At 39.6% G+C, this 15,331-nt stretch overlaps 1 protein-coding gene across 1 annotated transcript; it reads left to right on the plus strand.

The window, feature by feature from the left end:
- The first annotated feature begins 888 nt into the window (after positions 1–888).
- Positions 889–5,231, plus strand: LOC112163514 (zinc finger protein 703). Its single transcript, XM_024299945.2, has 2 exons — positions 889–2,234; positions 3,050–5,231. Exons 1-2 carry the CDS (start codon positions 2,004–2,006, stop codon positions 4,481–4,483), a joined length of 1,665 nt encoding a protein of 554 aa, XP_024155713.1. The 5' UTR covers positions 889–2,003; the 3' UTR covers positions 4,484–5,231.
- Positions 5,232–15,331: the final 10,100 nt, after the last annotated feature.

A 15,331-nucleotide genomic window follows, 5' to 3' on the forward strand; every position in this document is an offset into this window, starting at 1 on the left:
ACTGATATGATTATCTGATAATTCAACAATTACTGAGATTAATAGAGCTGAATATTGATATCTGTTTCCTAGCTTGTCGTCATTATTAATCATTGTGATAAATCAGAGTCTTTACATAGAGTAACATTATTCAGTATTAATAATGTATAACTAACTATAACTACTCAAAATGTGTTATTTCAAACTGGTAGCCCTTCGTTTGACTCGGTCCCATGAAGTAGCTCTCGGTCTCTAAAAGGTTGGTGACCTCTACTATCTATCCATTTCTCAATTCATCCAACCATTTATCCATCCGTCTGTTTATATATCACCCATCCACTATCTATCCATTTCTCTATTCATCCATCCGTTTATGTATCCATCCTTTTTTTCCTAATCGAATACAGGAGGTTCGGTCCGCTGACTATTTTTTCAAGACTTGTCGGCTCGAATGAGAGTCGAGTTTAGTATTTACAGCTTCATGAATCTGCTTCTTGTCTACTTGGGCTGTTAAAATGTCTTATGTTCTGTTAACGGAGATTCCTTAAAGTTAATTTTTGCGTTGCATTATTTTTTTCGTTGTCTCTCTGACCTTGTTATATTTCTGTAAATACTTCATTTGTATATTGATGTTGGGTATTTCTTATTTCATGTCATAGTCATATAAACAGATACAAAGTAGGCTTTGTCCAAATCCAAACCCTTTTGCATTTTGTCATTCAGTGTAACAGGCTAAGAGGTTTGGTTGTTGTTTTAGAAGATCGCTGTTGCAGACTTGGAAAGACTTGTTTTCTATCCCATTGTTTGTTTTTGGTCTGAAATAAACAACACCTAAGAAACGAGCACATGCTAAATAACTTTACTTTTTCAATGGCTAACCTACTATTTAGTTGATGATAGACTGTTTTTCCGCCTGTTGGTTGTGTCGATGTTTCTCTTCTCAGTGGCGTTTGCATGTTGAATTTGCTTATATTAAGATGATTGGTGACCTTCAGAAGTTTGACTCTGTTAGGGCTCTAGAGGGAGTTTAACGTAGCGTTGAGAAACACAAAATTGAGTTTCATTTGCTTTATTGGTGTACCTGCTGGTTTGTTTTTGTTAGGGTTTTTGTCGAGTTCTTAATCTTATTTTTCTCTGAAATAGAGTGCACTTTATCTTACTCTGAAGAGATTGCTTTTTAGTTGTGGTTGTATAATGTTGAACTTTACAGATTACAATATATATATATATATATATATATATATATATATATTTGGCTTGTTTGAGAATGGGGTTTAATTTTTACAGCTTCAAATACTCTCAGGGTTTTTTTTTAATTGGGCTGTGAAAATTGTTTGATGTGTTGCTTGTAAAAAAATTGTATTACTATTTTTTACATGTATTATTATTATTTACATTTTTGATGTAGTCCTCTGTAAATCTTTAATTTTTGTATTGAGTTTCTTTTTTACAGCCTCACTTTGTGCTTGAAGACTCACTCCGATTATCTTTTGATTGATTGTAAAAGTATTTTTTTTTTTGAATTATTTTTTGTCACAAATACAATCTTTTTTTTTGCTCTTGAGTCACAATGAGCTGAACAGAAAAATACCCAGAAATCTTATTTTTTTAGAAGAATATTCATAAAATACTTTAAACTCAAACTTTCTTGTGTTTACCTCCATCTTTCAGTCAAATCAAAGCTGTTTCTGCTATCAAAGCTTTGATCTTCAGTCAGGACGTAGCCCCGCCTCCGCGCTCGCGGCTGCCCCCGCGCGGTCGGACTGCGGCTGCGCAGTGAACTTCTGTCAGTTCGCTCAGAGCGCAGCAGCACCTCGGACCGTAACGACGCTCCGCCGTGGCTCCTTTCCGAGCTCGGATTTTTACAAGCTCCACTTTTTGTTTTTTTTCTTTTCCGCCTCTGTGGACTTTTACTTTGGGTTTCGAACTCGCGCGCGGGCATGAGGACGTCTCAGTAGCGCGAGCAGCGGCTTTTCCTCCGTCCTCGCGGGAGCTCTCAGGGCGAACAGCGGGAATACTCTCCAATGAAATATCTTCCTCCGGGATCAGACCGAGTCAGTCCGCGGATCCAGCTCAGTCAGGACTCCGAGAGGCGCCGTCCCGGTCCCGCGGGCTCCCCGTTGACCCCCTCGGACCCCCTCCGGCAGGCGAAGCGGCTCCCGATCCGACTGATCAAGATGCTGACGGCGCACAGCGGACACTTGCTGCACCCGGAGTACCTCCAGCCGCTCACGTCCGCGCCCGTGAGCATCGAGGTGACCGCTCCCCTCACTTCATCGAAGAAAACACTTTACAGTTCATTTTTACCTAAAAGTTCTCAAATTCTGACAGAGATAATTGGATTGCATTCAATAAATCACAGTAATTAGGTAACTAATCAATAACTGTCTGTTGACCTGCATTGATTTTTTGAAGTTATTGCTCCTGATGATGATGATTTCATCAGGAGTCAGTCCAGGTCAGTGAGAACCTCAAATATGTGATTCATTTGATCGAAAATGGAGAAAAAATCAAAGAAAAACAAACATTTTTACTAAAAAAAGGCACATTTTCTGACAGATTTGCTGCAGATTTTTGTGAATACAGCTAAAATCTGTGTGATTTTAGATCAGATTTGTCTGAACTCAATTTTTTTGTGAACGCAGCTCAATTTTCTGTAAATTCAGATCAGATTCGTGTGATTTTAGATCAAAGTTCTGTGAATTTAGATCCGATTTGCTACTCGGATTTGTCTGAACTCAAGTTTTTGTGAACGCAACTCAGATTTGTGTAAATTTAGATCAGATTTATGTATATTTAGATCAGATTTGTGTACATTGAGATCAGATTTGTGTACATTTAGATCAGATTTGTGTAAATTGAGATCAGATTTGCAACTCAGATTTTTCTGAACTCAAGTTTTTGTGAACACAACTCAGGTTTACGTGACCTCAGATCAGATTTGTTTGAATTTTGATGAGATTTGTGTGAACTCCACTCATATTTGTCTAATCTGGGGTTTGTGTGAAGTCAGGTTGTTGTGAACGCAGCTCATCTTTGTGTCATAAAGTAAACTTCTGTTTGGTTGCAGTTGGATGCAAAGAAGAGTCCTCTGGCTCTGCTGGCTCAGACCTGCTCCCAGATTGGGAAACCGGATCCTCCGTGCTCCAAGCTGAGCTCCTCCTGCAGCCAGGGGGACAAGGAGTCCGCCAGCCGCTCATCGGCGTCCGGCCTCAAGCTGGGGGAGCACCGCCCCTCCCTGGATGATAAATCCAGCTTCAAGCCCTACAGTAAAGGCGGCGGCGGCGAGGGCCGCAGCGGCAGTGAGAAAGTTGGTTTCAGGGTAACCGGAAGCAATAATGCGGCGACCAACGGGGGTTCTGGCCAGCCCCCGTGCCCGCCCCACGCGGCCTCCCCCAGCTGCAGGGGGGGCAGCTCCCCTCCAGGACAGCAGCTTCACAAACAGACTCATTCTCCTGCAGGCGTCGCCGGCTCACAGGGTGGAGACGCCGCGCGTGAGCAGAGCAGTCCCAGCAGCCCGGGCGGCGGCAGCGCCCCCCACCTGAAAAAGGACTCCGATGTGACCAAAGCGGACAGTCCACAGCACGCCAACTCTAGCCACGCCCGCGCCAGCACCAACTGCAGCACCGGGAGCTCGGACGGCGGCTCCAACCCCGACAAGGGCGAGCCCGGCCTCGGCGCCGGACACGTCACGCCCATCTCCCCCTTCAAATCCAGCCAGCCGCTCTACCCGCTGCCCCCCTCCAGCATGGGCTACCAGGGAGCCGTCATGGGGGGGTACGGCGGCTACCAGTTCGCTCCGAGTTTGGACGCTACCAAGTCGAGCCTGGGGGTGGGCGGCATGGGCGGGAAACACCCCAGCTCCAGCCCGCTGACGGGCGCCTCGCCGCCCTCCTTCATGCAGGGCCTGTGCAGGGACCCGTACTGCCTCAGCTACCCCAGCATGCCCCACCTGGGGGGCAGCAGCTGCAACTCCTGCCTCCACGACCCGTCCTCCACCCTCAAGAGCAGCTTCCCCATGGTGTACCCGTCCCACCCGCTGCACTCCCTCCACCAGGGCTCGCTGTCCTCCAGCGTGTCGTCGTCGCTGTCCCACCCCCTCTACTCCTACGGCTTCATGCTCCCCAACGACCCCCTGCCTCACGCCTGCAACTGGGTGTCGGCGGGGGGGCCGTGCGACAAGCGCTTCGCCACGTCGGACGAGCTCCTGGCCCACCTGCGGACCCACACGGCCCTGACCATGGACAGCAAGCTGCTCGCCGTGTCCTCCTCCGGACCCGCCTCCTGCCACCTGCACCTCCCACACCAGAGCAGCTCCGGCTCCATGCCCAGCTCTCTGTCCCTCAGGGGCCCCCCCAGCCTGGGCTTAGCTCGCTATCACCCCTACAGCAAAGTGCACCTCCCCTCCGGACCCTCCCCCATCTCCCTGCCGGGTCCGTACTACCCGCATTACACCTTCTACAGCCAGAGACTCGGGTCCGCCTCGGCTCTGGGATACCAGTGATACTCCCCGCTCTGAGGAGCGCCGCCACCGTTTGGGATTTACGTCGGTTTGCTTTCCGGCAGAAGTAGTCGGGGGATGAAAGGATCGATGACGCCCCCCCTCCCGCGCGAACGCTAACAGTGACGCTGCAGTTAGCTAGCTTTGCATGAAGAGGAAGGAAGCTGGACCTGCTGCAAACCAAATTCAGCTCCCAGCACCTCTGAAGATCACCGACCGGAGCGTTCAGGCACCAGATCGCGGCTCTGTTGAGGATTTGGGGTCACGGATTTAGCTACAGCTGCAAATCATTGAAAAACTCTGGATTGTGTCTCATTGGACGACGACTGATGGCGATAAATTCTGAACGATCCCCGTGTGACCTTCTGGTTTGACCATCAAAACATCTCAGTTTAGTCTTTGGGACTCGAAAAATTAAACTAAATTCAGACTAATTGGAACTAAAAAAATCAAATATCTGGACTTTTATTAATCATTTGTCTGATAGGTTTGTGGAATTCAAGTTTTTATCAAAAAACAGAGAAGTTTGTAGCATTCAAACGACTAACGTTATTCTATATTCCTATTTTCTGGCGCCTCCGACTTGCTGTAGAGCAACCAAATATCAAGACATCACCTTCATCTCTTTTTAAAACAAAAAAAATAATATTTTATATTAAAATCAAACAAGCTTTTATGTTGACAGTTCTTCGTCTCTATCATATTTTTCACCATCTCGATTATTCTAAAAAATTTGAATTCTAAAAAAAAAGGTTCTTCAATTTTATTTTTTCTCTTCATTTTTACAGTCTTAATGAAAACAAATTAGGTTATTTTTATTCTGCAAATTAGCTATTGGCAAAAATATTTGCAGATTTTACCCTTTAGAACTCCTTTAGCTTTAGCGTTGACGTTCTTTCGACTAGCTTAACTCTTTAACGCCGGAGCTCCAGTGTTTATGTTCTTTGATTTACCGTCATTTTTTAATTGTTAACGCGATCAACGTAATTCCAGTAGATTCTGAAGGAGAAAAGTGGCGCGAATCTGATCTGCTGGAAATACATTGATCGTGTTAATAATTAAAAAAATGCAGTTTATTTAAGATTTTAGCGTCACCGATGACGCCTCGGGTGTTAAAGGGTTAACTATTTATGCAAGTAACGTAATTTCAGCTAATTCTGAAGCGGGGAAAGATCAGCTTTGTACAACACTTTACACTAGTAACGTTTACGTAATTAGCCTAAACCAGTTTTTTTTCGTGAAAAAATCGTAAAGTAATTATATAAAAGTCGCTCATTTCCAAGTCAACTGATTGACCTCGATTGCATAAATGGTTGAAGAGTTACGACATGTCATAAAGTATTTTATTTATTAGATGTCGTCGGTCACATCTCTGATGTCAAAGATTTAAGAAAAGGTTTCCTTTCGCCCTCTAGTGGTCAACCATTGGCATAGACGACACAACATGTCAGTAAAGGTTCTCTTTTACGCAGATGACATTGTCTTTTTAGTTGAGTCGTACCTTAAGAAAGATTTTACGTCCACTCAACTTCTAGTGGACCAGAGGTGTCAAACTCGGTTGCATAAGGTCGCGGGCCGAACAGGATAGACATTTGGTGAACTCATAAAAAAACTTAAGTTGTTAAAACTTTTAAAATGGAACAACAGACAGGAATATCAACTTAAACCTTAAATAACTTTTTAATCTCCATAACAACATATTCTGTCAAAATTCTACTAAATAGTTGCTTCAATATGTTAGCAAGATAAATCGGGCCGTTGATAATAATAATAATATGAAATGATGTGGAGGGCCGGAGATAATTACCCGAATCCGGCCCCTGGGCACTAACTTTGGCACGTATAGTAGACGATGGTAAAAGGATTTTCTTTTTACCTTTTGGTAACAAACGTTATTTATGTCTTGATTTAGAACTTCAACGAAAGAAAAACCAAAGTAACAAACCGTCCTGCAAACACCAAAGTTTGAGATTTCGGTTAGTTCGACCCAAAAGGAAACCGTTCAAACGGCATAAATGATGACATAAGTTGGTGAAAGTCTCCTAGATAGTGGTGTGAAATGGTGAAGATGCTAATCAGGCTAGCTGGTTTGTCTTCGTACAGTCGGTTTATTGTAACTGGCTCCAAAGTTTGACGAGTTTATCCACAAACTGAATGATTTTTTTGACATATTGGTAAGAAATGATCTGGATTTAGAAAATCACGTAAACAAAATCATTTGAAACGTAATCTTGTTCCATCGCATCGCTAACCTAAAAATAAACAGTTCATAGTTCAAATCAGAAAAAGCGGAAATATTGACAAAAATCGGTAAAGGTTTTGTAGTGACACCGCTAGCTTGACTAGGCAAGTAATCAGAACTTCGTTTTGGTTCTTGGCGATTATTTGGGAATAAGGGTGGCTGTAGATCACTAAAACTAAATTTTTAAAACTTTAAAAACGTAATTTTTTACTATTACTATGAATAATAAAAAGGCGGGAATATTATTCCAGAATTAATCATCTTAAACCTTAAACAACTTTCAATATTTTACTTGTAAAATATGTTTTTTTTTTAAATTATACAAGTTAGAAATAGCAAGATAACATCAGGCCATTGATAACAAAATTATCTGGAGGGCCGGATGTCATAACTCAAAGGGCCGGATCTGGCCCCCGGGCCTTGACTTTGACACATGCTGTAGATCCTGCATAAGCAGATGGTAAACCCTCCTTATGAAATTCCATATTGCAAGATTTCCTCATTCCAGATTGAAACCAAAGCGTCTGCGGGGATCAGAGCAATAAGAAAACGTTCGGTGACCGTCTGGGACCCACGAGCACAATCCGAAAACTGCGATTTGCTGCCATTTTCTTCTGCTTCTGTTTTCGTTGAGGTTTCCGATCTGGAAGGCGCCGTTTGCTCCTCTGAAAATTGACGTCCACGAGGTCAAAGTTCAAACCAGGAGGCGTGGCTTTGCAAACGTCAAACAAAAGGCAGAAGTCCTGCGTTGTTCCCGTCTCTCCTGAAGTGTATTTATTTGGCTCCTGAAAACGTGTCTTAACACCTCTTCAAAGATTGAATGTTGGCTTTTCTTCGGTCGTTCAAGCGCAGATGTGATATTTTTTGTAATATCGGGGCCGGTGACAGAGGGGGGGGGTCATATTTTGGTAAATAAATCACACTGAAGATGTGCTTCTCTGTTGTCTTCTTTTCTGCAAATGAACGTTTCAGATCTTTGAAAATACACGGACGTGTTTTCTGGATTTATTCCTGGTTCTGTCCGGACGTCTTCCGAACATCTCCGCTTCCATTTGAACTCGGTGATCTATTTCTGCCTTAAATTCTGCCTGATTGACGACTTCAGGTGTGACAGTCACCTTCAGGCCAAACCATCCGAACTTAAAGAGCTTCATTCCGACTGTCAGAAAGCGGCGGATCCTGAGAACTGCTTCCTGTCGGCGCTCTGACAGTCGCTCAGGTTACTGCCTGACTGGCAGTCGTGGCGTGCCGTTTTCCTGCAACGCGACACCGCCAAGCCCTCAGCGAGGTATAGATGACCCGCGCGGGCCGCTCGCAAATCTGACGGGGGTCAAGCAGCCTTTCCTGGCTGTAACCGGAGGTGGTGCGGCGGTGGGCCGCCCGGGTTCACGCGGAGGGCAGCAGATCCTGCAGGCTGACGGGTCCAGGCCGATAACAGCAGCAGCACTTTGTTTGTTCGAGCAGAGCTGATAACGCCGTCGCTCCTCTCCAGACTCTTCAGGCTGTTTTCATGGATTTCTCTGCAGCTCGAGTGTCTCAACTGAAGCGTTTGTGCTCAGAGCTGGGGTGGGACGCCCCCTATTGGTGCAAATCCATCTGTTTATTTCAGTTTGATGACCGTCTGTTTCTGAAAACACAGCAGGTCACAACTCCTGAAGTGTTAATAAGTCAAAAGTGGATTGACGTAGATTTAAATTTGTCCTAAAAATGTTTAAAAGTTTCCTCACAGACACAAATGATTAACTTCATCTGTTCTCTACTTGTGCTTCAGGAATTATTTTATACATTGCCTCATAAAACTATTTTAAAGTCAACTTTCCTGCAAATATTTGTGATACTTCAAAAGCTCTTTAAGCTTTTTATTTTAATTTTTGAATTTGTGTTTTTTTTCCACAATGAAGTATTTAAATCGGAATAAATTGGTTTTATAAACTTGAAATTCCTAAATAAACCCGTCTTCGCTTAGTGCAGTAAGTTTTGTTTTAGACCAAAAGCTTTAGTTAGTTTAAAATTTAGAAGTTTATCATGTAAATAGCTGAAGTTTTTCTTTATTTAATATTTTTTTGTTGATTTAGAAAAAGTTTTAATGAACTTAAATTGAAATCAAATTGGTTTTGTGATTTATTGGCAAAAATAGTTAATAGAGTAAATTATCTGCTATAAAAAGTAAAGTTTTTATCTATTACTTTTTTTTTGATAAGCCAATATTTGAAAAAATAAAAGTGTTAACTTTGGTATCATTTTAACATTTGAACATCAAATTTTATGGTGTTTTTCATTTTAAAACTTTCAAATATAACTTAAGTTTGTTGAAAACTTTACAAAAAGTATTTTTTTTTTGCATTCAGTTGTAGATTTAAGTATTTAAGAAACTTGAGTAACTAATTATAAACACATTTTTTGTCCAAATTCCTTTACTACTTTTTTTGTCCACATCTACAATTCCAAGAATTTCCCAGAAGTCTTTGCAATAAACTAGTGTGCATCAATGCTCCCTCAAATATAGCTGCAAGAGAAAGTAATGTGAACCCTTTGGAAGTGCCTGTTTCTGTATAAAATGGACACATAATGTGATTTTAATCTAAAACACAACAATGGAGAAAAACATTGTCTGCTTAAATCAATGCATGTTTTAAAGATTTGCATAAAATAAAGAGTTCCCATATTTTCTCCTGCAGCTATAGACCACAATGCATTGCATTTGTCACAATTAAATGTATTTTTGTAAATTCTGCACATTTTTATCATCAGAACACAGTGGATTTATAGACACAAATCTTTGTAAATTGTTGACTTTATTAGAATTTTACTTCAAGCAGTGGGTGACGTCATATTCAACATTTAAAGAAAAATAAAAAGAGTGATCAAGGTTTTCAAATAGTGTTAAATACAGAGCACTGGATAGTCCCACTAGTCTATTAGGTGTTAGGAGATAGTGTAGGTCATAACCTTTTAGTGTTTTTAGGGAATTGAATAAAAAATATAACTAATTAATCGTAAACTTGAGGGAAAAAATGAATCGCGGTTCATTTTTCTTAGTTACGTTATTTGCCGACCACTTATCTAGGAATAATCCCAGAATGAAATCACACACAAAAATGTACATTTAAAACATTTATTTATAATTATTCCAGTCAATAGATTACAAAATTATTTAGATTAAACTTTTTGTGATTAATCATGATTAATCAAAATGTTTTACGAGGTAAATTTTATATGACAAAATGCAGCTTTTGAACTAAAAAAACAGGCCAGAGAACATTTTTCTTTCATTTTTATAGTTTGACATTTTTACATTTATCAAGCGTTAACACAGAAGTGTAAATTGTGAGCACAAAACACATCAACAGTAGGATAAACAGAACTGTAAAGACTTTTATCTCTGCAGTTTTACTCCAAGGAAACAAAAATATTGACATACAGCCATAAGAAACAACAAAAAAAAAGTTGTGATCACATAGTTCAAATGTTCTATATCACAGCGCAGGGCGCATTAAAACAATTTTTTCTTTATCTTTTGGACAAGAAACAAGCAGTAAAAGGTTAATTTTTCTCTAAACTGGTGCTTTATTTAACCTATCATGATGATCAGCATTTATATTTTTCTTTGCCGCCGCAGTCGAGCCTGAACGACGTGTTGTCATGCCGGACCATGGAACAAATAGTCCACGTTTTGTGGAGAAAAAAAAATCTTAACCGAAAATAAAAACACGATTAAAGTACTAAAAACCGATGGAATTTTTGATAATACCCGACAAATATAACGCACGCCATAGAAGCCTGAACCGCAAAGGATTGTTTCTTTGCTATGTGTAATTCATTTGCATTAATAAATATTAACTAATTATTGATATCAACTAATTATTCACAGCCCTATTTTTTTATTTATTGCTAGCATTCCCGGCTAAAAACGTTTGCACATTTGCAGATGACACTCAACTATTCTAGAGTCCTTTATAAACTGGAAACAGAAAACTTCTTTTTTTTAAAAACATGTTTTGATATTCTCACAATGTGTAAGCTTGCATATTTTTAATAACTATATTTTCTGGATTATAAGCTGCTAGGTTTTGAACCATGCGGCTTATACAAAGGTGCAGCTATTCTGTGGATTTATCTTCCACCACTAGGGGCGCTCTAACCAGAATTAGAATAAAAAATAAGACAAAAAAATCAATGCAAAGAAGAATTACCTACTCTACTTTTTTAGAACATGCATGACAAATTATGATAATTTCAAATCCGAAAGAGTTCGTGTGATGCAAGTTTTAAGTTGAAGGCCATTAAGCCAACCATCCAGGAAGAAAACCACGCTGCTGCACGCAAGCTTGAATCTATGGTAAATATATCTACATTTTCAACATATATATCTATGGCTTGTATATTTGTATACTTGTATATAATTTGGCCTATAAAGAGGTGAGCTCTATAATCCAGAAAGTATGGTATGTTTATGCCACCATGTGACATGTTTGCTTTATTTTGATTGGTTGTTCCTTTCCGTATTCTCGAGAATATCACCAGCAGTCGTTGAACTCTCCTTTGTTTTTAGCAAAAGTCTTCCACAACTGTTTTCAGTGAAGTGGTTTGAAAAGGAGTCCCTCATTCACAGTTCCCTCCCACATTTCTGCTGTCAGCCAGAGGATTAGCCTTTTCATCCTTCACATAATACGTCTCTATTATCTGCTGCAGCCATTTGGAAACAGAAAAAAAGGGTTTAGATCAAATGAAACCCGATGTGCGTGGATGCGCTGCGGTAACGTCCTCTCCTCTCGTCTGGTTGGTCTGAGTGAGTCCTCGGCGAGCTTTGACAGCTGCCATGATTAATGATGACAGACTGTGGAGCAGCTCATTCATTTCACGACAAGCATTTAACCTCTCAATTAGCCCCAACCAGCGCACAGGGAAGAGGTTGAGAAAGATGTCCTCTTTAGCCCAAAAGTATCCGCCGTTGCTCCCTTTTGTCCCTGAGATTATTAAAATCATTAAGCTCACTCGTAAATTGCGACCATCTGCCCCAATATTTTCTCCGACTCGTATCTAAGTTACAGTTTCAAGCTGCTTCCCAGAAACAGACTCCTCTGCTTTCGTTTTGTCCGCTCTCCAACTTTATCACTTCATCCATCATCCTACTATGAGTGCTTTTCAAGTGCTCCAAAAATAAAGCGGACACAGATGTCAGCCACGCTATGTACTGATGTTTCTGAACCGCCATAAAGCCATCACTTACATCCACCCACAGGCAGGCAGAGAGAAACCTTCCAACACAGAAAAACAGCCGTCAGGTACTTTCTTCATCACAGATTCAGTTGAATACTCTCTTGTTTTGAGTTATTCCTGAGACAGGACAAGAAAGGAAGCTTAAAGGGCAAACTGAATGCTTTTTGCTGAAAGTAGTCACTAAGGATGCTGAAGCGTTTTGCTGAAAATGGTGATGAAATTTACTTTGACTGCTGAAGGGATTTGCTGAAAACACAAAAGCTATTTTACAAAATTTTTGAATTTGCTAAACAACTGGAAATTTTGGTAAAGAACTATGAAAGAGTGCTGAAGTTTCTGAAAATTTGTAGTAAAATTGCTTAAAAATCTCTAATACATCCCAATTTTGCAAAAATATTTAGTGTTGCTTAAATATGAGCTAAAGTCCAAATTAGTCAAAATTATTCAAAAAAGCTAGCTTGTTGCTTGAATACTAGCTAAACTCTAAAATAGCCTAATATTCCTCAATAAAGTAAATTAGTCAAAAACGTTAGCATGTTGCTAACATAGAAGCTAAACTCAAATTAGCTTAAAAAAACCCAGTAGATCGCAAATTAACCCAAAACGTTAGCATGTTGCTAAGATATTAGCTACACTCCAAATTAGCATAAAGAATTTCAGTAGATGCCAAATTAGTCAAAAATGCTACCCATTTACTTACTTGCTAAACTCCAATATAGCATAACATTTTAAGTAAACTAAATTAGCCAACAATGTTAGCATGTTGCTAAAACAGAAGCTGAACTGTAAATTAGCCTAAAAACCCCAGTAGATAACAAATTAGTCAAAAACGTTAGCATCTTGCTAAAATAGAAGCTAAACTCTAAGTAAGCATTAAAACCCCAGCGGATAACAAATTAGCCAAAAATGTTAGCATGTTGCTAAAATATTAACTAAACTCCAAATTAACATAAAAAACCTCAGTAGATACCAACTTGGCAAAAAAAAAAAAAGCTAGCACATTGCTTTAATACAAGCTACACTCCAAAATAGCCTAAAATTCTTCAGTAAACTAATTTAGTCAAAAACGTTAGCTTGTTGCTAAAATAGAAGCTAAACTCAAATTAGCTCAAAAAACCCCAGTAGATAACAAATTAGCCAAAAGGTTAGCATGTTGCCAAAATATGAGCTAAACTCTAAATTAGCATAAAAAACCTCAGTAGATGTAAAATTAGCCAAAGCAGCTAGCTCGTTGCTTAAGTACGAGCTAAACTCCAAAATAGTCTAAAATTTTTAGGTAAACTAAATTAATCAAAAATGTTAGCATGTTGCTAAAATAGAAGCCAAACTCCAAATTAGCATAAAAAACCTCAGTAGACACCAAATTAGCCAAAAAAAAGCTAGCGCATTGCTTAAATACTAGCTAAACTCCAAAATAGCCTAAAATTCTTCAGTAAACTAACTTAGTCAAAAACGTTAGCTTGTGGCTAAAATTGAAGCTAAACTCAAATTAGCTTAAAAAAAACCCCAGTAGATAACAAATTTGCCAAAACGTTAGCATGTTGCCAAAATATGAGTTAAACTCCAAATCAGCATAAAAAACCTCAGAAGATCCCAAATTAGCCAAAACAGCTTGTTTGAATACTAGGTAAACTCCAAAATAGCCTAAAATTCTTCAGTAAACTAAATTAGTCAAAACGTTAGCATGTTGCTAGAAGCTAAACTCCTACTTAGCCTAAAAACCTCAGTAGATAACAAATTAGCCAAAAAAAATGTTAGCATGTTGGCAAAACATTAGCTAAACTCCAATTTTTTTGAAAATTACTATAAAAGATTAAAACAAAGGCTTGTTGCTAATCTTCTTAAAATGCTGAATTTGAAGACTTCCTTGTTTATTTCCTATGGGTAAATTTTGCTCTACGTTTCAGAAACTATAAAGTTTTTGAATACCAAAAATATAAGCAGTAATGTCCTGAACGAGCTTTAACGTTTTGATACCAAGATTGCTGAAATTGCTGAAAGTGTGATTGAGATTTTTTGTGCCAAAAAAAGTACAAAAAGTCCAGGAGAAACACTATTGATAGCTTCTCAATGATGGCTTCTCTGTGCCGTGCGTGGCCTCAGCTGGTTCTGATCTGACTCACTTGTCAGCCCTCATGCATCACACACCCGGTGCTTAACGGGGAAACGTGCTTTGGCACTGACCGGCGGAGTCCTGGAGGCCAGCGGTGGCTAACCACAAACGGGGGGGTTACACCATCCTGTGCTTTTCAGCATCTGGATCCTCGCGGCCACATTCCCTCATTCCTTTTGGTTTTTCACCCTGTCGACGAACGCGGGCCGTCGTGACTTGACCCGGAGCAGACGCCACGCCGCAGACTTGGGAGGTCAAGGAAAAAGCTTCCAAAGTACACACACGTACTGCAGAAATAAAAAAGTGAGCACAAAGCGGGCGAAAACAGAAACGCTCGCATGGAAATAAGCAGACATGATTACCAAAATACAGTCATTAAGGAGGAAATGTTGTTTTTCAAGTTGTCAGGATGATTAATGATCCTGAGTAAATCGGCTCAAACGCTGTTGTTTAGTCTAACTAGGAGACCTGATCTGTGCCGCTAACTTACTACAGACACGATTTAAAAATGAGGCTTACCAAAAAAAAAATGGAACAAATGGAAATGAAGAGTTTTCATAAAGTAAAACCATATTGAGAAAGGAAAAAGAGCTGCAAAATCAGTCCATCTTACTGTTTCAACTTGATCTAAAAGTCTAGATCCATATTTAAGTGTAAAAATAGTATATTTAAGTATTCTATGCATTAAAAATAGAAGGTTTAACAATGTAAAAATATCAAATTTAGGCATCAAATTGTAATAATAGTTGTGTCATGCTAGTACGGTGTTCCCTCGTTTATCACTTGAGTTATGTTCTACAATGAATCCATACTAAAGTAGGATTATTGATATTTTATGTATGACCTCACTTCTGATTCAGTCACTAAAACCCCCCTTTTGGGAGTAATGTAGTACTTTTAACGCAAACCCTTTTGGGTTACTCATGTGAAAACTGCAAAGTAGAATTACAGATGTGTTAAGGCCATAAAACTCCTCACTAAGTACTTTATACACGTTTATCAAACAGACGTGGATATTTTCACACTTTAAAAGTTCAAAACTTCCTATAAAAATAAAACTAGTATTAAAGAATGAAAACAAACATCAAATCACAATTAAAGATTTATGTAAATGTGGCAAAATGAACACATTCTGTACAGGAGATGTATGGAGTGATATTTGTGCCATTATTATGCTACACTCACTGTTTTGAGCGTAAAACTTTAAATATTTTGTGTGATCAAAAAATTATTTTACACTTGAAACAGAAAAATACGTGAAATCAAAACAATTTTA

Source organism: Oryzias melastigma, linkage group LG12 (genome assembly GCF_002922805.2).
Source record: "Oryzias melastigma strain HK-1 linkage group LG12, ASM292280v2, whole genome shotgun sequence".
Lineage (NCBI taxonomy): Eukaryota > Metazoa > Chordata > Actinopteri > Beloniformes > Adrianichthyidae > Oryzias > Oryzias melastigma.